Source organism: Eucyclogobius newberryi, unplaced genomic scaffold (genome assembly GCF_026437365.1).
Source record: "Eucyclogobius newberryi isolate DKJ021-1_F unplaced genomic scaffold, fEucNew1.0.hap1 SCAF_6, whole genome shotgun sequence".
Lineage (NCBI taxonomy): Eukaryota > Metazoa > Chordata > Actinopteri > Gobiiformes > Gobiidae > Eucyclogobius > Eucyclogobius newberryi.
Genome location: NW_027316278.1, coordinates 38,428,091 through 38,450,770, shown reverse-complemented (window position 1 = coordinate 38,450,770; position 22,680 = coordinate 38,428,091). Strand labels below are relative to the sequence as shown.

The 22,680-nt window shown below is 44.0% G+C and overlaps 1 protein-coding gene across 1 annotated transcript in view; it reads right to left on the bottom strand.

Annotated features, from left to right (window-relative positions):
• Nucleotides 1-22,415, bottom strand: part of inpp5jb (inositol polyphosphate-5-phosphatase Jb) — a 50,238-nt gene extending 27,823 nt beyond the window's left edge. The window contains exons 1-4 of the mRNA XM_072433284.1: nucleotides 21,943-22,415; nucleotides 18,940-19,047; nucleotides 17,640-17,748; nucleotides 6,363-6,479 (exon numbers count right to left, since the gene is read on the bottom strand). Of these exons, the coding sequence (XP_072289385.1) occupies nucleotides 6,363-6,479; nucleotides 17,640-17,748; nucleotides 18,940-19,047; nucleotides 21,943-22,394 (786 nt within the window). The 5' untranslated portion in view covers nucleotides 22,395-22,415. The remainder of the gene's footprint in view (nucleotides 1-6,362; nucleotides 6,480-17,639; nucleotides 17,749-18,939; nucleotides 19,048-21,942) is intronic.
• Between the last annotated feature and the right edge of the window lie 265 nt (nucleotides 22,416-22,680).

Here is a 22,680-nt window from a genome sequence, read left to right as displayed (position 1 = left end):
ACCACATTTTTACACTTCACACTTTAACCAACTCCTCCTAGGGCGATTGCCCCATCAAGTTCATATTTGGGGAAATCATCTACACAAACGGGGCATCAAAAGTTATCCATATTTTGATTTTAAGTGGTACGGTCTCTGTGCCGTGGAGCTGCAAATATACTGTCACAAATGGGAAAAACGCCAAATCCTTGAAATGTTCACATTTATGCTTCACACTTTAACAAACTCCTCCTAGTGCGTTTGGCCCACCGATCTCAAAATCGGTGTACCTCCTCTAGACAAGTGGGGCATCTAAAGTTATTCAAATTTTATGGATAACATTTACGGTCTCTGTGCAGCTGAGCCGCAAACTTTTCGCAGAATTTGGACTATTTGGCCTTCAGAGTGGCCTATGAACAAGAGTTTTTCCAAATGACATGACATTTTGCACACAATTCTCATTTGCCATCCCCAAATTAAAAGTATGGGAGCCAAAGTCATATTTGGTAAAGCGTAGCCGTAGCGATAACAGAAACATCCCATGTTATCCCTATGGGGAAACCGCAAAATCTCTAAAATGACCACATTTTTACACTTCACACTTTAACAAACTCCTCCTAGGGTGAATACCCGATCAAGTTCATATTTGGGGAGAATCATCTACACAAGCGGGGCATCAAAAGTTATCCATATTTTGATTTTAAGTACTAGGGTCTCTGTGCGGTAGAGCCGCAAATATATGTCACAAATGGGAAAAACGCCAAATCCTTGAATTGTTCACATTTATGCTTCACACTTTAATAATAATAATAATAATAATAGCGCTTTTCAGTGACCCAAAGACGCTGAACATAATAATAATAAAAAAAAAAAAAAGGGGGGGTATTTACAGACAGGGGGGGACAACACGTACAATACACATTAATATACAGATAAAATGAACAAGACAGAAGAAGTAGAGAGAAAAAGATGGGGATGTAACAGGGGGTAGAAGTGTAGGCAATGGGGTAGAGGAGGCTAGGGGTAGGGGAGGTCATAGGCTTGGGTGAAGAGGTATGTTTTTAGGCGGGATTTGAATGTTGTGAGTGAGGGAGAGTGGCGGACAGGTTGGGGGAGGGAGTTCCAGAGTCGGGGTGCTGTTCGGGAGAATGCTCTGTCGCCAAAAGTTTAGAGTCGGGATGTTGGTGCAGTCAGGGTGAGAGAGGAGGAGGATCGGAGAGCTCGGGTGGGACGGTGGGGGATGAGGAGGTCAGACAGGTAGGGGGGGGCAAGGTGGTGAAGAGCTTTGAAGGTGAGGAGGAGTATTTTAAAGTTTATGCGCTGCTTGATGGGGAGCCAGTGGAGAGAGCGGAGAACGGGAGTGATGTGATCACGGGACCGGGTGTGGGTGAGGAGGCGGGCAGCGGAGTTTTGGACCATTTGGAGTCTATGGAGGGAATGGGAGGAGATGCCAGTGAGGAGGGAGTTGCAGTAGTCAAGGCGGGAGGAGATGAAGGCATGGATGAGGGATTCAGCAGCGGGGAGGGTGAGGCAGTGTCGGATTTTGGCGATGCGGCGGAGATGGAAGTATGAGGTCTTGACAATGTGGCTGACATGGGGAGTGAAGGAGAGGGTGGGGTCCATGATGACACCGAGATTGCGTACCAGGGTAGAGGGGGTGATGGTCGAGGTGTCGATGCTGAGTGAAAAGGGACCAGTTTTATTGAGAGTGGATTTGGTGCCAATGAGGAGGAGCTCTGTTTTGTCACTGTTCAGTTTGAGGAAGTTGAGAGTGAGCCATGATTTTATTGTAGAGATGCAGGTTTGGATGTGGCTGAGGGGAGGGTTTTGGGTGGATTTGGTGGTGAGGTATATCTGGGTGTCGTCAGCGTAGCAGTGAAAGTCCAGGTTGAGTTGGCGGAGGATGTGACCAAGGGGGAAGATGTAGCAGATGAAGAGGAGGGGGCCGAGGACTGAGCCCTGGGGGACCCCTGCGTTACTGGGGAGAGGGTGGATGAGTGACCGGAGAGGGAAATGAACTCTTGCCTGTTGGTGAGGTAGGATGTGAGCCAGTCAAGTGCAGAGCCCTCAACACCCAGTTGGCGCAGCCTTTGTAGGAGGATGGAATGGTTTATAGTGTCAAAGGCTGCGCTGAGGTCTAGTAGTAACAGGATGTTGAGGGCCCCGGAGTCTGCAGAGGTGAGGAGATCGTTGAGTACTTTGACCAGGGCTGTTTCAGCGCTGTGAAGTGGGCGGAAGCCAGATTGGAGGGGTTCATAGAGGTTGTTTGACTGGAGGTGGGTGTGAAGTTGGGCGGCGACGATGCGTTCCAGCGTTTTTGAGAGGAACGGCAGGTTGGAGATGGGGCGGTAGTTGGAGAGGTTGGCGGAGTCTAGGGTGGGTTTTTTGAGGATGGGGGTGATGGAGGCCAGTTTGTAGATGGAAGGAACATGGCCGAGGGATAAAGACTGGTTGAAGAGGGTGGTGAGATGGGGGATGAGAGTAGGGAGGCAGGCCTTGGTTAGAGTCGTTGGGAGGGGGTCGAGAGAGCAGGTGGTGGTTTTGGAAGCGGTGATGAGGTCTATGATATGAGAGGAGTTAACAGAGGAGAAGGTGGTGAGGGGAGGGAAGGGTGGGTGGTCAGGGAGAGGAGGGGGGGCAGGGGTGGGGGTGGTGATGGAGTTAATGGAGACGGCAGTCATGGAGCTGTTGATTTTGGAAATTTTGTCATTGAAGGCAAGGAGGAAAGAGTTGCAGAGGTCAGGGGAGGAGGGTGGAGTGATGTCCGGTGGCTGGAGCAGCTTGTTGACGGTGGAGAACAGGGTGCGAGGGCTCCGGTGGGAGCTGTTGATGAGGGTGGAGAGGTGGGCAGATTTGGCGGCTTGGAGAGCGTCACGGTAGGAGGAGATGTGTAATTTGAAAGCTTCGGCGTGGACGGTGAGGCGGGTTCTTTTGAGGAGTCGTTTGAGTTGGCGGCCAGTCTGCTTCATGGTGCGGAGTTCAGGGGTGTACCAGGGGGCGGGGTTGATGTATGAGACGGAGGAGGTTTTCCAGGGGGCTAGGGAGTCAAGGGAGTCGGAGAGGGTGGTGTTGAGCATGACAGCATAGTCGTCGGGGGAAGAGGGGGGGGAGTCAGGGGGGAAAGCAGAGGATATGAGCTGGGAGAGCGTGAGGGGGTTGACTGACTTGATATTGCGGTAGGTGATGGTGCGTTTTTTGGGGTTGTGGGGTGAGGGTAGGGGGGCGGAGAAAAGGATGCAGAGATGATCAGAGAGTGGGAAGGGGAGGGGGTGGGGCTTAGATATGGGTAGGAGAGAGGAACAGACTAAGTCCAGAGTGTGGCCTTTGGTATGGGTGGGGAAGTCAATATGTTGGGTGAGATGGAAGCAGTCCAGGAGAGAGAGGAAGTCGGATGTCAGTGGGGCGTTGGGGCAGTCAATGTGGATGTTGAAGTCACCAGTGAGTAGGAGGCGGGCAGAGAGAGAGGATGCGATGGTGAGGAGTTCAGACAATTCAGTGAGGAAAGAGGGGTGGGGCTTTGGGGGACGATAGATCAGGATAGCGGTGATAGAGTTGGGGAGGGAGAAGGCGAGGTATTCAAATGATGAGATGGATGGAAGGTTGAGGTTCAGTTCAGTGATGGATGTAGATTTTTTATGAATAACAGCAAGACCTCCCCCACGCCCGGAGAGGCGGGATTTGGCAGTGTAAGTGTAGTTGGAGGGAGTGGCTTGGTTGAGAGCATAGAAGTCCAGGGGCTGTTGCCATGTTTCACAGAGGAGAAGCAGATCAATGTTATTGTCCAGTAGCAGTTCAGATATAACAGGTGATTTGTTGGCGAGGGAGCGGCAGTTCAGCAGTGCAAGGGAGATGGATGGGGGCGCGGAGATGGATGGGGGCGCGGAGATGGATGGGGGCGCAGGGGTGGGGGGGCGGAGGTTGCTGAGGTTGGCAGTGCGGCAGGTGGGGGTGACGGGGGGGCGAAAACTAGTCCAGAGTGAGGGGATAGGTGAGCCGTCGTTGGAGTGTTGGTTATGGGAGAGACCAGAGCCCCGGTGGATGTAGCGGGGCCGGCGAAGGATCCCAGCTGAGCTAGCTGCAGAGGCAGCAGCAGCTGGGAGACGGTGGTTATGGTTGAGGAGGTGAAGGTCAGCAGCGGTGTAGGTGAGTAGGCGAGAAGTTGGTGGAGCGGTGGCCTGGAGGCGCGGGAGTGATAGTCCGAGGAGGAGATGGAACGTAGCAGCAGATGAGAGTAATCCAGTTAGTATGTTGGCGGTGGCTAGAAGCTGGTTAACTAGAAGCTGGTGGGCAGAGAGTTGTGAAAAAGCAGCAGTGGACCGGGTGTTGAAGCTGGTGGAGTGAGTGGCGTTGGTTGCCCCAGACCTTGTCTGCACGGCAGGGAGGCCCCGCGATACCATGACGGACCTCAGCAGGTGTTAAGCCAGCTGTTAGCTGGCGGCTAGGGCAGTAGATAGTCCAGGAGTGAGGGAGGAGATGAGCGATGGACGGTGCAGTAATGTCCGATGAAGTTAAGGAACAGGGATGTAGACAGAAGACAACACAGAGACGCGGGAACAAAACAAAACAATGGAAACGACTAACAAAACAAAGACGTTGGGACAGAAGCGGCAGCCCACATACCAGACGCCGGCGTTGCACTAGCCCATTCCTCTGTGGGCAATAGCTCGATCAAGCTCATATTTTGGGAAAATAATCTACACAAGCGGAGCATCAAAAGTTATCCATATTTTTATTCCAAGTGTCACGGTCTCTGTGCGCTGGAGCCGCACATTTGACCGACATTTGTGTTCATTTGCACTGGTTAAGCACAGCATTGTACATGTACAATGTGTCACTGTCTTAGTTCTTAGACAATTGCGTTAGCGCCATCTCTGTAAAATGCAGAGAGCAGAGTCGGAAGGCCGGCGGCCCGCGAGGGCCGTTTGATGCCGCTTGCGGCTTTAATTTAAGTTGATTTTGCATAACAGGTCTCCTTTAAAGGTTCATTCACTTTTCATGTTCATGTTTCACAGTATTATAAAAATAAATAATACATATATATTAATATATATAAATACCCGGTGCTGCAATGATCTTTCGCCAAGACTAGACATCGACTAGATGAATGTGTGTGAGTGAGCAGAGTCTGAGCCAGGTGAAATGCATTCCTATCCACTTGATTCTGCCGATGCTTTGGGTCCAATGCAGAAGATACATTTCCAATACAGTGTACCTTAACCTTAACACTGCCCCTCTCTCTGGGTGGCTTGAAAACAGCGTTGAGATCAATTTTGACTTACTTTCTATTGACTGTAGTGCGCAGCATGTTTATGGAGGACACGGCGGTGTTCTGTCTCATGCTGCTACTGCTGCTGCCGAAACATTACACTTTTACCTCTGTGGACATCACATGGGTGAAGAGGGTTCTAAAGATGTAACTGGTCTGAGGAGATAGTAGCAAATGGAAATGCGCTAAAGCAGGGCTGAATTGTGCAGAGTAAAGCCAAGTAGGTACTTATGTTGAAGGCCTATTATTGAAGCAAAGATATCACACTTTGCCTATATTCATGGTCCTCCTGACAGTAACCAGGTCCTCATCAGACATTTATTTATTAGAATGACTTCAATCTGCAGTCTAGTGGCAATTCAGCAGGAGGCCTAAGAGCCAACAAAATTGGTCAGAGAAGCAGGAAGCATGTTTTGGACACCCCTGAATTAGGCCAATTAATGTTGTATTTAACTTGGTTTAGTTTTTGTTCTCGACCTTATATATTCAGTGTTTAGTCTTTGTTCAGACCTGTTAAAATCCTGGTTTACACCCATTCTTGACTAACCCTGCTCACGCCAGATTGATCTGTGTCTCAATGTGAACTGCTTCACATGAATCAATATGGGAAGACTTTTGCCGAAAGCCATTGGGACGTAAAAAAAATACTTTACGTTGATTGGTCGAAGCATCACAAAAGCGGAAAAAGCATAAAAATAAACATTCTGTTAAGTCCAGTGGTCGGAAAAGAACAGTCCTCTTTCTCATCCACAAATGTACAAAGCACCACTGAGTGCACGTTTTTAAAAAACAAAATTGTGTGTATTTCTCTATGTTTTTTTTTTGGTTTGGGTTGTTTTGACTTCCGCCCAAACCACAATGCTGCTCTGTGATTGGTTCCAGTCCCATCTGTTGGCCCTAAATGCTCTGTGATTGGCACTGGTTCAGACTGCAGATGAATCCGCGGGTGCCTAACACGGTGGATTCTCAAGAGGTTGTGAACTCACAAAAATCCAGAGAATTGATCTTGCTGGTAGTTTTAATACTTGACTTATAGAGCCCACTAATCTGAGGTGGTATTTGGCATAATTAGACTGTTGGTGTGAGTGAGGGCCTCTCAGGCTGTGCTGCTTCTCACCCAGTAGCCCCCTAGGCCGGTGCGGGTGGTTTCTGTCTGGACTCCACGTAGGAAAGGCAGATGGAAGTACTTGGCAAAGATGAGAAGCAACACGCCCTGCATCCTCTGGGACGTCACCTACAGGGCACACAAAGTACACACTTCAACTCAAGACAATTATATAGGCAAATGTAACTAACTGCACTTCCATCACCTTCATTGTAATGCTCATTTTGAAATATCACATAAGTATCGGGAGGTGGAAACGCAAAATATTGCATTTGGAACCCTTAATTTGCATAAAAGTTTATACACTCGCTTGAGGCGGATTTTATCTGCATAACTGCGGAAAGAAAATTTTGAAAGGTGGAAAATGTATGCAGCTAACAGCTAAACAACAAAGTCAGTCTCTAGCAAAGCCAAACCAAACAGCACAGTGCATACTCTGAAAGATGAGTGGTGTCATGATACAGAAGAGACAGGCTGCTCTCATAAACAGGTAACAAACACCCAGATATCTGCTCGAACGCTTACATGGAAATAGAACTAAATTTGCATTTGTTAAACACTTTTCTTATACAAATAAGATAATATAAGATATTCATAATATGCAAATGTGTGAGGATGGAAATGCAGTTACTGATACAAATGACTATTGTGAATTTGAGACTGGTCTGTTTTTGAGCAGATTGGTAGTGTCCAAAAGTGTCTACTGTCGTAAATTAAACATATTGGCTCATTTAATCAATCCAAAGTGGGCCATGAGACATCGAGCTTCCATAGAGGTCAATTCCATAGTCATTGTCAACTCTTGGATGAGAACCTTTTTCTACAAGGCAACAAATGGCTAATCAGAGGCGCTGCATCCCTTTAGGCAAACCAGGCAATTGCCTGGGGCCCCAGGCCACTAGGGGGCCCCCGCGAAGCCGCCCGTGCGCTTAATATATGGTTTATTTCTGGTTGTGCTTAATACTGACACAGGATTACGTCATTTCTAAACTTCTTCGCGTGCGCGATAGTCAACACTGCCCCTAGTGGACGTTGTCGGTATAAGTTTGGTTTTTCGGCCTCATGCGTTCAGTCAAGCATGTCCGGCTCCGGCAGTGCAGCTACTGACAAAAACATCCTGTTTTCTGCCTTGGGGTGTCTTTGTCCGTAAGTTGAATGTTATTCTGTGTTATAATGTTGTTCTACGTTTGCATATATAAACTTATGTCAAACTTAAGATTAATCTGTACTTCCTTTGAATGTTGGTTGTTGCTAGCTGCTGTGATGTGATGTGAAGGTACATTTATAAGGTTTACATGTGTTTACATGTGTTTGTTACAGTTTTACAAAATTCCAATTGTCAGAGAGACAAGTTGTGGGGAAAAGCGTCTTAGAAGACATTAAAGACAAGTCTTCTCGACATGGTCGTTGGACTCTTTTTTGGATGTTCGCTATCTGTCTAGCCCTGGTAGTGACACCACAGTGAGGACAGAACAGACCGCAAAGATTTTTTGCGAACACTGGTCGGTAGGGCCCCCTAAAAATTTCTGCCTAGGGCCCCCACACTCCCTAGAATCGCCCCTGTGGCTAATAATATGGTAACTGTGTCTATGAACTTAATGCTTTCTCTTTTTTTTCAGGCAACATTGGAAAATATACAGGGGAAAAAATAGAACAGGACTAGAAAAAATAGAACAGGACTAGAAAAAATAGAACAGGACCAGAGAGAACATGACAAGCAAAAGAAAAGGAGACAAGAAAAACATCCTAATTACATAAATTCATGTTGCCCCAAGTCCAAAGTAAATGTCCCATTTAGTCCCAAGTCTGTCAAATTTGTTATAATTATTTTTGTGCAAATTAAGTCAAAATGTGTTTCTTTTTTTTTTAACGCATGTCCATGACAATGTCTGTCCAGTCCTTGATCGTCGACTCAGTTTGTGTGATAGCCTTTTCCCTGCTGCTAGGAGTATGTTCCCAGGGACCCTGTGACCCTGTGCCACACCAGCCACTAGGATGCAAATTTCTGACACGTGTCTCTGCTCAAAGAAGTCCAAAATAATCCAGTAAAAGCTCTCAAATATTCTTTTATTGGACAAGATCCGTGAACACGGTCAAAAGACTGTTCCTCCTTAATCTGGAACACTGGGCATTGCTGATTACAGGTCTTAAATAGGAAGAGAAACCCACAGACACATATATAGTGCCACATAGTGGCCGGGAGGTGCATTTTGGCCACTACAGTGTCCATGGCCGGAGTCCTGAGGCCCAAAAACATTCAATTCAATCCAATTTATTTTTGTAATGCCCAAAATCACAACAGTTGCCTCTGAGGGCGACAGTGAAAAACTGATTAAACAATGTCCAAAAATACATGGTTCTAAAATCAAGTGTCAAAATATAGCTATCTGTTGATCAAACAGTCCCAAAACACACAGAAATGTTTTTTTCTCTTGGCTGCCACAGTCTCTCCAACAGATAGAATTATATTATATTATATTATATATCTGTATATAGTCAGTGTTGTAAATGTGTTGTTTCCAAACGCGTGATTTTGTACATACATTTTCCCACTTGTCTCTCCTCTTTTAGTAGTAAAAAGAGGGGAATTGTTTAAATTACTGTTTAAATAAATGTATTTTAATTGTGGAATTTATTTGTACTCTTTTGCCTAATGTGTTGCTGTCACTTTAAGAGAGCTAGCACTTTGGGGGCGTGCAAGGGCGTGTTCCAGTTGAGACAGCGCCAAAGACGGAGCCAAATGGTTTTCTTACCGTAGTATTCTATTTGTTTATTTCTATTCTATTTTTTGAGCATAGCTTTATTTGATTGCTCCTGTAAGAAGTTTTACAAAACTGTGGATTAAACCTTGTGAACTATTTTTCCATTGGAGTCCTGTGGGAGTTTTTTCTCATCAATTAAAGTACACAAGTAATACAGTCGGCAAAAACAAGACCGAAGTTGTGGAACTTCAGTATAATTGGACTTTCTGTTTGCTACTTTGACTCAAGAGGGGGGATGGTATCTATGGTACCTTCACTGCATTATAAACAAACAAATGTTTTACAAAGCAGATTTTAATTTTTAAATTATAGCTTTTTTTAAGTCACCATTTAGTTTTTTAGTTCATCTCACAAACTGAAGCCTGAATTGAGTAAACTAATGTCATGTATTGTTGTCTGGAAAACCATCACTGAAAGTACCATCAAACCAAGACATCAGGTCCTCATCGAAGCTGTCAAAAAGAAATCTTGGTCTGAACCTCCTTGGCCTGGTCCTTTTCAAGTCATCCTCTCCACTCCAACAACTGTGAACATAAAAGATCAAAGGTTTTGCTGTACAAGACTAGCTGACTGACCATAATGTCCAGTAACGGCTGGTTTAGTGGAAGTTGTGATCGGTGTAATTTTGAGTGACTGATTGTACAGTGAGGTAAGTATTTGAACACCCTGTGATTTTGCAAGTTCTCCAAATGAGAAATTATGGAGGAGTCTGAAAAAAATCAAGAAATCACATTTTATGATTTTTAAATAATTTATTTGCACGTTATTGTTGCAAATACATATTTGAACACCTGCCAATCAGCAAGAATTCTGGCTCTCAAAACCCTGTTAGTCTGCCTTTAAAAAGTCCACCTCTGCTCCACTTAATCTAAATTAGTAGCATCTGTTTGAGCTTGTTAGCTGCACAAAGACACCTGTCCACCCCACAATCAGTCAGACTCCAACTACTCCCACGGGCAAGGCCAAAGATCTGTCCAAAGACACCAAAAAACAAATTGTAGACCTCCACGAGGCTGGAAAGGGAGTCATGGGAGAAAGTCATGTGGTCGTGAGACTAAAATCGAACATTTTGGTTTAAATTCCACTCGTCGTGTTTGGAGGAAGAAGAAGGATGAGTACCATCCAAGAACACCATCCCTACTGTGAAACATGGGGGTGGAAACATCATCCTTTGCAGGGGCTTTTCTGCACAGGGGACAGGACGACTGCACTGTTTTAAGGAGAGAATGAATGGGGCCACGTATTCCCTCAGTCAGAACATTGAAGACGTGTCGTGGCTGGGTCTGCGTCTTGTTTGTGAATTCCACCATCTTTACAATAAACCACGTATGCACAGTTGCGGAGTTTGTGTTTTCTAACTTTAGAGACACATTTTGCTTACTGATATTGTGGGCAATAATTAATCTGACTTTCGGAGATAAGAGCTAAATCTTAGCTTGCAGTAGCCTATGTTGTAGTTAAAACTTAATACAACTAAATTAGCCCAACTATTTTTTGTTCTCAAAGTAGTTTAAAAACGAATAATGTATAAGTGATATAAATGACTTGACTAGTCAGTAATCAGAATGTGTTCTCAGTGTAGCTGATCGTGGATTTGATAGAAGTGGAAATCAATTTTCAGTTTTCAGTAGAAAAGCCCTGCGGGCCGGATCCAGCCCGCGGGCCGTAGTTTGCCCACCCCTGGGCTATACCATACACCTACCTATGTCAAAAGGCCACATTCTTACACTAGTATTTCAGAGAATCTCAAACTTTTTCTGGCACGCCCCCTTTGGACATTAAAATTGACTGTGGTGGGTGTGGATACCTTTTTTTTTTTTTAAGTATGATAAAAAATAAATAAAAAAAATGGCAATAATAATCGCATATTGGACTGAAATAAAAGTAATCATTAGAGTTTAAATATACTAAATGTATTTTTAGTGTTATTCACAGACTGTCTTTGGTTTGTGCATGAAGCTATGAGGAAATGGCACAATACAAAGCCCCATTGCAACTATACGAGCCTCTCTGAGTGCTCTCCCCTTCCTCTGTCTCTTCTCCTGCACAAACAGGACAGGTCAGTCCGTCTGAAGAGGGACAGCACGGAATTGCAGTAAATACAGCATTTCAAAGAGAAGACTTCTCGGTCACTGTGGATCACTTTTACAACTGCGGCGGGTCCATGACCGTCACACACAGACTGCTTTCTGCATGGTGCTGACTCATACCGGTGTGTTTGTTTCACATTTAACAAGAAAGCTGGATGTTTTGTCTTTTACTGTGGCATGTGGTTATCTATCCAGGTAAAACAGATGTCAGCATGAGAAGGCGTCCCAAGTTCTCTGCGCAATGTGACTAAGATCTTTGAATGAAAGTGTCATTATTACCACTCATTTCTTTGAGAGTTGACATTTCTGATTTCAAATGGTTTAACTCTATAATTAGCTTTTAGGTTTTGAGCTCTTGTTTAGCTCAGCGCGTGTTCTAGGTTCTGTTGGTGTTTGGAGATGATTTCTCCTGCTTTGTCAAAATGCAGAATTCCGTAATCATTTAACCTCTTCATGTTTTGATTGCATGAGTTTCAGGTCATCTGAAAACATTTTCTTATCCTTTTTGAGAGATACAACTTGAGTAACAAGTTCATAATTTTGTTTCTCTACGTAAATCATAGCCCAGTGAGCAAGGCCTACTCAGAGTAGGATAAATATCTGAGTTCCTGGTCTTGATTCGCAGATTGAGAATGACCCTCGGATGAGAGTCGAAACGTTTCGTATTTTCCTAAAAGCAGATGACTACAACTGAATCTTTTTCTACAATGGAACACTCCTGGACAAAATTTGATTACACCCTCATTTCTCTTACAGCCCTATTTATCAAAAATTACATTTGGTATTTTGGTTAAGTGTGATCTGTTTTTAAAAAAAAAAAAATCCCCAAAAGTTGGGTGTGAGTTTTTCAGCTATAATCTCTAAAATTTGGCCAAGGATATCTCCTTGACTAAGGTTAGGGCACAAGGACTTTCTTCAGACCCTAATATGTCGCATCGTTAAAACTCATATTGCGTCTTATTTCCTCGTGGCGTGGACGGCCGATTAGTTCTGCCACGTATCAATCGTAGAACTCACCTACTGCTCACCTGCAGCCGCGTGCGGCTCGTCCCCACGAGCAGCACGTTTCCGCGTGTCTAAGGTCATGGATCTATCATAATATAGTTCCCTCAGTGTACGGGACAAAATTAGGACGGAGAAAGACAGTTTGAGCTGATTCAGAAGAAGACGGAAATCTACGGGAGACGAGAGATGTGATGTGATCCGTCGCGCTGATAAACAAACTCACGTGTGTGTTGTATCAGTCCACACGGGGGAGTGGCATGAGCATGTGGCATGAGTTCTCAAATCGCCGAAAAATCGTCCATAACGCCTTTAATTAAGACTAAGGTTGAAAGTTTAGCAATTTATGACTGTCATTAGCTAAAGGGATAAAGTGGATACATTTGAAGTTTCACAAATGGCCAAAACATGAATAATTTGGAATTAAACTATTTAGGTTTTAATTGTGAATTCTCAATTTGGTTAGAATTGTTTAGATGGCAATTGATCACTACTGATTCTTGAATAAAGCTTGCAATGTGAAGTAATAAAACAAGCTCAAATAAATCCAATCAATGATTGGATTAGAAAGGGTTAGAGAAAAGTCAGTGAGAAACATTTAGGAGGAAAGATCGTGGCTTTGTTTTCAATAAACAACTAAACTCAAACAACAACTCCAGAGGTGAAGCTTCTGCTCTTTCGTAGGAGGAGCAATGTTCACCAAGACCCGAGGGGCAAAGAGAGCAGTCCATTCAAGTCAACGGCGCATGCTCAGTGAACCATACGCATTACTCCCTGATCATGGGGCAAGCTCCGAGCCATAGCCATTACACCTCCATGATGCTTTGCGCGGCTGGAGACATAAAGTACGATGTCAAAAACTAAAATAAATCACACCACAATCTTCATTCTCTTCAACTCAACAGTGATCACCTGTGACCATGTGACCACCATCTCAACTCACATGGTTGCTCAATCTCTTGTGGCTGTTCAGTTCTCTGTGTTTTGCATCTGCCGGAGGAGTACATCTGTGTTTTGCACCTGCCGGAGGAGTACATCTGTGTTTTGCACCTGCCGGAGGAGTACATCTGTGTTTTGCATCTGCCGGAGGAGTACATCTGTGTTTTGCACCTGCCGGAGGAGTACATCTGTGTTTTGCACCTGCCGGAGGAGTACATCTGTGTTTTGCACCTGCCGGAGGAGCACATCTGTGTTTTGCACCTGCCGGAGGAGTACATCTGTGTTTTGCACCTGCCGGAGGAGCACATCTGTGTTTTGAGTTCTATGTTTTTTATCTTCAAAAGTGACCAAAATAGTTTCTGGGAACAAAAACTCATGCCTCGCAGTTTTCTCACCAGCTGCTAGTCTTTATTGCCATTGTCAATGAACAAAATTCACAAACATAGGAACTTGCTTTGATGATTCAGTCTTTGGCCAGAAATGAGCTCTAGGATCACCTTCTAAAGGAAACTTTCAGTGTTGTTCCCATCCACACCCTTCAGTACCCCCACGAGTCTGAGAATGTCCCTGCATGACCATCCAGGATCTTATTTTTCATATTCTTGATCTCCATCTGCAGCGCAATGAGCTCTCAGCATATTGTCTGAAATATGCTGCTCCGCCTCACCAATGCACGCTCCGTCTCCTCCTCTCACTTTCATCTCCTTTATGTCGGTTTCCATTTCTCTCGATGACGCCATGTCACGCTGCATTTCACACAACACAAGGGTCACCTGTATGTCCTCTCCACCTTCAGATAGGGATGGGCCTGGAGACTCCACGGCGAGGACAGAGCTTGGTTTATTTTAAAGGCAAATTTCAGTGCAAGTGCGTGTCTCTAGTTTGACGTCATAACCAGAAGTCCGGGTTTTAAAAAAATAATATGTTAACAGCACTTTGTGGGCTCTGTAAATATTTCTAATTCTTAACCATTATATACATATCTAAATAAGTATAAAGAGTATCTAAAGAAAAAACATTAGCAGGGAAAGGCAGTAGTTCATGCTGATTGGATTATAAAGGCTGAATTCTAGCTGGTTTGCAGTGGTCTCTCTCTACCCGCTGTGAGGACATGGTGTGCCTGGGGTTTGCAGCCGAGTGAGAGAGACAGTGATCCAACACATCAGGCTTTTAGATAGAGGGCCGTCTTTCCGTATTTTGGACGGGGTATTTTAAAATGTGGACGGGCATTTTCAGTTGCAGGGATGGCCATTTTATTAATAAATCTTAAAGCAATAATGGAATTAATTAAGAAAAGTATTTTTTTGTTTAAGTATAAATAAGTATTAAATTAATGTAATTACAATCTGAATCTTTAGTATAAATTCCTAATTTTCTAATTATTAACAAAGCCTAATCCTTAAGTTAAATGTATAATTTATGTCGCGCTTCAATCTGGAGCGGGAGAGGGCGGGGCCAGAGAAGTAGGCCAAACTTAATTGGTAAAATGGGAACAGGTGAGACGGGTCGAGATGGAAGTCAGAGGGCGACCGACACGGTCTTTGACCGCGCACATCCCCGCACATCGCAGAACATCGCAGCGTCTTTTTGATTGTGCAAAATAAAAGAAATAAACGCACCACGGACTACATGAGTGTTTGTTCGTGAGGATTTTGTGTGAGTCAAGAAACGGACACCCAAAGGAGGCTACTAGGCAGTTTTTTAGCGAAGATTGACTAGAAGCCAACAGGAATATTACAGTGTTCTTGCTGAGGGGTTTTGGCCGGCGGGCCCCCGCCATGCTGAAAAGATACCGCCAGATAACCGTGCGAGCGCTGTTACCGCGGCGCGCGCAGCGGCACGCTACCCAAAAGATGGCGCCAGGCTGAAAAAACATCAGCCAGGTTGAGAAAAAAAGATTGTGTTTTTTATTCAAGTTACATACAACACTATCATATAGTTAAGAAAGCTACACTCAATAACGTAGACGACTTCCATTCTGGTCCCTAATGTTTATTTGGCACATGTTCACCAGATCACCGTCTGTGCCAGCGCCGTAGTGTAACTTTTCTGCTCGCGCCGCCCACGGCTGTGGATAATATAGAAAGCCAATATGATCACACTCCGCCACTTAGGAGCGGCCTATGGCGTAAATTACGGTGCTCGTTTACGGCGCACGGCATAACGTCAGAAGGCGCACTGCGTTAAAAACGGCGCTTTATTTTGTAAAAGTGTAAGTGTGATCATATTGGCGTTCCAAATTTTTTAAGTACTTTTTATTAGTCAGGAGAATGCCGAAGCTACTTGTTTTTTCGCATAGTCGGCCCCCGGACAAAATGATTTGGATCTATTATTATCTAAAAGCCTGCATGCAGAGAGGTGACATAGTGGTGATGCAGCGATGGAGACCTGTAACCCGGGCCTCCTCTGCCTTTTTGTCCTCTGCTGCCTGTAAACCTAAATCCAAAATATCGCAGGATAACATTACACTCACGTGAGACGTCCCGTGACGTCAGCACATTTTAATGGCAGGCTTAACACGTGTTGTATGTGCGTTACCCGAATCGAGCTGCTACAGGTTTTACAGCTTTACCGTCTCATTCTGCTTTTTAATATAAACACCAATATGCTCCCAACATTATAGCAGCCCTACATCGGGGAAAACTACCTGACCACCAACTACAAAACTGTGTCTAATTAAAGCAGGACTGGTGAGTGTCTGTGTGTGTGTGCACGGTGCCAGCATGCTAGTCTTGTCAATTCTGCCCTTTGGTTTGAAAAGCAGAGACGGTGTCTCAGGTGAGAGACCTCCTCCAAGGCCGCCCCAGCCGGGGTGTCCAGCCGCCATAATCACTGGATCTATCCTGCTCGAATCTCCTCTGCAAAAGAATCTGATCTGGAACTGGAGCTGGATCGATCGGGTGACACGGCCGGGGCAGCAGCGGCGCAACCCACGCCCGAGTACGCGGAGGCTCGCGTCGGTACAGAGCTAGCTAGCTTAGGTTTAGCATTGCTAGCCAGATTCTTGGTGGCATTTTTCCTCTTTTCTTAGACATGTTCCCGAAATAAGTGTCAAGTTTCTTCATATGTCCGTGCCAAAATTGACAAAGTCTTAAGTCTATTTGTATTTTATGTTGTAAAGCTTTACTTCTATGCATGCCTTATTTGATCATAGTTTCCATTTTGCTATTATTACTCAGTATTTTATGTTGCACCATAATGTCGAAGCAAGTTCCAAGTTTGTGAATTTTGTTCACTAACTTCTGATTCTGAGATATTTGGAGCCTTTAATGAAATAAAAACATCCTATAACTACAGCATCAGTCTGCTGAAGTTCACAAGCATTGTTTACTAATCAATATAGTAATCACCATCATACAGGTTAATTAATTAGACATATTCTGTAGCAACAGCACACTTCTCTTGGCTTGTTGTAAATGAAAACTTAACAGCAAATTAAACGAGGGTTGTCCCATTTCAAGTGCTGTGTTTTCAGCCCTTCTCCTTGGCCCTCATTTTGAAGAGGTAGGGGTAGGGCTAAGGGGAAGAGGTATAAATGAGAATTGGGATTGAGCCCTACTTTTTCATCATTCTGGAACCCATGCGGGTGATGCCATAGGACCAGGTGACAGGTTCGGAGGTGAGCATGCATCTTTGCAATCAAATTAAATCAACAGGGTCTAATTATTTTTATTAATTCAAATGACATTTGAGTTCAGTACAGCTGTGAAGGAGAAGTGTCTAAAAGCCAAGTGGACATGCTATGCACATCCAGCCCCAAGTGTGCCGAGGTGACGTCAAGAGCCTGTAACAGCCAGGGGCCACAGGCAGGCTCACTGTAAGGGTCCATTAGCACTGACAGCAAAAGGGGACACAAATAAAACACAACCCTGGGGGCAGCTTGTCTCCATCTCACAATCAGAAGATCCATCACTCAACAACAGGGCCAATACAATCTTCCGGACCAAAGAGCGCTGCCACGCCACAAGTCAACATTGGGAATCCAGTCTAATTTTACTATAAACCATTGGAGATTACGGAGATAACCTATTAGTGATTAATATAAACTATAAAAGTAGAAAAAGCTTCAGTTGTAGTCATCTGGACTCAGTTAGAAAAAATAGACGTTTCGACTCTCATCCAAGAGTATTGACAATGACTCTTGGATGAGAGTCCAGATGACTACAACTGAAGCTTTTTCTACTATGGAACACGCCTGGACGAATGAGGGATTACACCGACATAAACTATACAAGTCAACATTTCAATGAAAAGCCAAGGAAAACAGTACTAGAGTAGTAGTAGTAAAAGAAATTAGTATACAGGGTTAGGAGATATTACCGACTGGTCAGTGCTGACCTGAAATGTGGGCGTGGCTAAAGCGTTTACAGTTTAAAGAGACGGCAAATATGCAAAATGAAACAGAAGACAACTCCATAAGTTTTTGACAACATTATGACATGATACAGATCTGCATACACCACCCTCAATAGCAATTGTGAGTGAGCCGAACTGACCAGCACGTAGCCGAAGGGGCTGAGGCGCTCCATGCACACCTCACTCCACTGGTCAGAGAAGAGTACGTCCTTCAGACGCTTATTTATCATGGAGTTCACCTCCTGCAGTCTGGACACAAACAACAGGGCAAGAAGAGTGACTTTCATTTCATAGCTCGTTATTCATGAGGATTAAAGCTGAGACTAAGGCTTTTTTTATGCTCCATTTAGTACATGAACAGATCTGTGTGTGAACACTTGCTGTCATTAATCATTTTTAAAACGTTTTTAAAAGGCTTGCATTTTTAAGCCTTTTTTGCCCATAGGCTTTATTAGTAGAGCTGCAACGATTTTAAAATTATTTTAAAACAAGTCCACTTTAAAAAATAAAATAATAATAAAAATAATCATAATTGTATTTTGATCGTTATCTGGATTATACAGACTCTAAAGCATATATAATAATGTGTGTAAAACACACACACACACACACACACACAAATATTTTTTCATTATTTATTTGTATGCTGCAAATGCAAAAGTATTTGAACACCTGAGAAAATCAGTGTTATTATTTGGTACAGAAGCCTTTGTTTACAATTATAGAGGTCAAACGTTTCCTGTAGTTCCTGACCAGGTTTGCACACACTGCAGCAGGGATTTTGGCCCACTCCTCCACATCTTCTCTAGATCTGTCAGGTTACGGGGCTGAACAGAGTGAAATGGGGGATGAGAGAGAATGGAGGACATGTAGTAAATTGTTGGAGTCGGGATTCAAACTCTCGACACTGCGGCCGACTGCGCTCGGAGCCTGGCATACGTGTGCTGTGCCTTAACCACTTGACCACCGTGCAGCACTCCAAAGATTTTGTATTGGATTTAGGAGACTGGCTTGCCCACTCAAGAACATTGATATGCTTCTTACAAACCCACTCTTTTGTTATCCTTGCTGTGTGCTCCAGGTCATTGTCATGTTGGAAGACCCAGAATTCTTGCTTATTGGCAGGTGTTCAAATATGTATTTGCAGAAATAACATACAAAATAAATTTGTTAAAAATCATATAATGTGATTTCCGGATTTTGTTTTAGATTCTGTCTCTCACAGTGGAACTGCATCTGTATTTTTTTTTTAATTGTTAAAATTCTTCTGTTTTAGACTTAACTAACTATTAAGTAAGGTTTTTATATTATAGAGGAGAAAAGAAGGATATAGTTTTTATGGAGAACCACACCTAAATATTTGTGGGACTAAAGTCAGATATTATCTTTGGTAGTACTTGGTGTGAAATCTTTAAGAGCCACAAAGTTAGAGTATCTCACCCGATGATATACATGTCTGCGTTTCCATCCCCCACGTTCAAACCCAACAAGGAAGTGATGTCATCAGGAGGCTGGGCGGAGCCGACATTCCATGTGATGACGTGGATCCTGCAAAAGATTAGCACAGTATGTTCACGAATAACTGAATAACAAACAGTATTATTTATACCTTTATTTTATTTGAACGCAAGCAGGTTTGGACATTACACCACTGCTAACAGCTAGTATGCTAAAAGTGCACGTGTCTTAATTTCAGGATAATTGGCTCGAGCCATGGAATGGAATTCATTCCATGGAATACGAGGAGTCTTTGTTTTCCCCTGGTTTCTTCTTCTTATTATTATTCATGGTTTTCTGCCACAACTCGGGCATTTTTGACCCCCTGAACATGGGTTGGATGAAAAGTCACACATGACATAGACGCGCTCGGCCAAAAATCTAATAAAATGGAGCTTGTGAGAACGCCCGTCGCGTAGAGCAAAAAAAGAAAAAACATGAAACGCTTAATCTTTGGCCTAGGCACATAAAACTTGGAAAAAAGTGATAGAGCTACCTTTGACGAGTAAAACACACCTGGCAGCATCGCTGTATGATAAACAGGAAGTCAGCCACGCTGAATCGAAGTGGCGCCGCCACGTTTGACTTTTTTTTTCTAAATCGTACTTGCCCTAGGTTTTTGTCCGAATGAGCTCAAAACAACACTTTTTTTTTGAATCTAGAGACATTGAAATTGAATAAAGATTTAAAAAATAATTTATATTCCTTACGGTCTCCGCGTAACACGCCAAAAATAGTTGAAAAGCGATTTGGTTTGAAATCAATATTGCAACAAAAACAGGAATCAGATAAAAAGAACAACATAGAAAACTACATTCTTTATCTGGGCCGGCGGAACCCCGTCCCGCCGCTAAATGAAAATCATGGAAAATATAATAATACAAATTTTTCACAATACAAGAACATATAGTGCCTGCGTGACATCACGCAGACATAAAATTATGCAAAATATTTTAACAACTTTTGATCTCACATGTTACGATGTTACGAGGGCTAGATTTTGGAAATCTGCATATTTTGATTCAAAATGGTCACCTTCACGTAGAAGAGGTGTGGGTGTGGTACCAAGAGACTTTTCCGCTCAAGTCACATACACAACACATGTACCAAATGTCATGGGATTACGACCACATTTTTCACTTCCCACTGACTTTTTTGAGGCGTGGCCATGCAAATATGGGTGGAGCTAGGGCATAGTATACGTTGGCTTTTTTGTTCTGAATGACAGAGTGTTTGGCGCCACTGAGCCGTTTTGTAACATAGATTCGTGACGACTTCATTGAAAGAGCTGAGCTCTACTTTAGTGCCCATCTTAAGGCTTACAAAACTAGAACGATGTGACTTTGCCAGATTGTTTCCCACTAAGAACACTCTATGTAACTATTTTTACAAGTCCACCATGTGCCTTTTATGATTCTTTTAAAATAGATTTTGAAATTTGCTCCAGAGAGCCATATTAAAAGCTACAACCTTAAGTACAAGTCTCGAAATAACGGGCCGGACACGGTCAATGACCGGCGCAAAAATCAGTTTTGACCGACTCCAAAATCAAGGCTCCGGACACAATGACCGACGCAAATTTTTCGCCGTAATATATGTTTTTAATAGGCAAAAACAGCGCGGTGAACATGCCCAAAGCGCTTCCTATGCACAAACTCGGGCGCACGATTACAGTCTACAGTCCACGATTATTGCTGTAGTTATACAGTGGCGGAAGGCAGCGGAGCGCACGTGCGCGCGCAGAGCGCGTGTGCGCGCAGAGCGCGTGTGCGCGCAGAGCGCGTGTGCGCGCAGAGCGCATGTGTGCGCGCGCAGAGCGCATGTGTGCGCGCGCAGAGCATGTGTGCGCGCGGAGCGCATGTGTGCGCGCGCAGAGCATGTGTGCGCGCGGAGAAAATGGATAAACACCGCTGCCGCTTTCAAACATAAACAAAAAACTGTGGCTGCAAGGACACTCAAGACTGTCACTGTCAATAAATGGATTCATGATGATCTTGCTAAGTTTTGTGCCCGTGACTGGCGAGAGTATGATGAGAACAAAGGTGTTGTCATCGCTCTAAAGTGCAAAGTCTGCCATGAGTTCTGTAGAGAGATAGAATCCCTCAGTTTTTTAAAAAGTTATAACTGTGCAAGGGAGTAATATATATTGTTGAGTGACCAGTTTTGATGTTAAATGTTAAAAACAGTTCATTTTTCATTAATGATGTTATTCTGTTTTCCTTTCCTTGTGACCAATTCAGAATTAGCCATGACAGGTACCAAATGATCGGTACCCGTCATGTTGACAGGAACGTAAAAAATATTATTTCAAGGCTTGTAAGTATCAATTTTTTTACATCCAGCTCATAATTCTGCGCGTGCGCTCTAGTCCGACAACTTTTGTAAAAGCTAGATTTTTTTTAATTGCCATTTAGTTGGAAAATTCATTATAGCCACACCCAACGTTTAATCTAAAACTGCAAGGTTTGACCAAGTTTGAAGTGTTTTTTTATGAAAACCGAGAAGTTAAAAGATTACGATTGACTTCCTGTAGGGTTTAGGGCGGGGTCATAATATATTTTTTTTTACTGGTCCTGACATAACCTATTTATTTTTTAAGACAAGTTTTGTTTCTCTACATTAACATTTTTCCGGTTTTCTTTCAATATTTCTCAGGTTTTTCACTCAAAATTAGAGCTCACTGAGCTCATGGAGCTCTAATATTCCATACCATTTATTTGCATTGTTTACTACTTGTATTTTGCGTAGTCCGTCAAAATTGGTCTCTCGTTCCAGGCGAGGGGTTCCCCTCTTGCCTGTCGTGCTCGGGCCCTAATAAAAAAATCCACTCCAAAGCAAACAGGTGGAAACATAGCTATAGTGTACTTTAAAGTGTGTTAAGAATAGAAAAACATATTCCTCTTAAGAGCACATGTCTGGTTCGAACCTAAAGCAGCTGAAACTTGCCTGAAGTCTTCGATGGTGTGGGCCTGAGTGTCTGCGGTACCGGCCACAGACAGGGCCCTCAGAGTGTGGGGGTTCAGGTGAGGGGGTATGTGTCTGCCCATCGGGGGGTCTGGCACAGAGGCGGCCCGCACTGGCTGGTAGTGGTGCCCTGGACCTTTAGGACCCGACTTGACACCTGGAAATGGTGGGTTCTCCCCCTTGGGCTTGACGGGTGCTGGGCGGGGGGATTTGGGATGACTCGGTGCAGAACCAACAGGGGAGCTCTCTTCTGCTGGACAATGCCCTTTAGGCTCACATATGTCCACGGAGCCCTCCACATGGGCACTCCTCTGGGGTCTTCTGGGTCTAGGGGGGACAGAGGTCTGGTCTGGACCTGGATCTGGCTCTTTCACAGGTTCTGACGCTCCGCTCGAGCCCCCTGCCTGTGTCTGACACTGGTGATCCGCATCCATTTTGGGAGATGTCTGCAAGAGATTAAAAGAGCAAAAACAGCACCGTTACCAAGGCACCAGGTGATCCATCTGTTGCTATGCCACCAACAAATATCAAATTTTTACATATTTCAGGGGGCTGTCCAAGCAAATTCAGCATGGCGTTTTAAGACCAACACATGGACACAATTTATGTATTCAGTTTCCCATTATATGTGACATACTGTAGACTGCCAATCAAAAAATAAATTGTTGTCTACGGCAACAGCCGTCATTTTTCATCCTTCAAAACCCATGCATAGATACA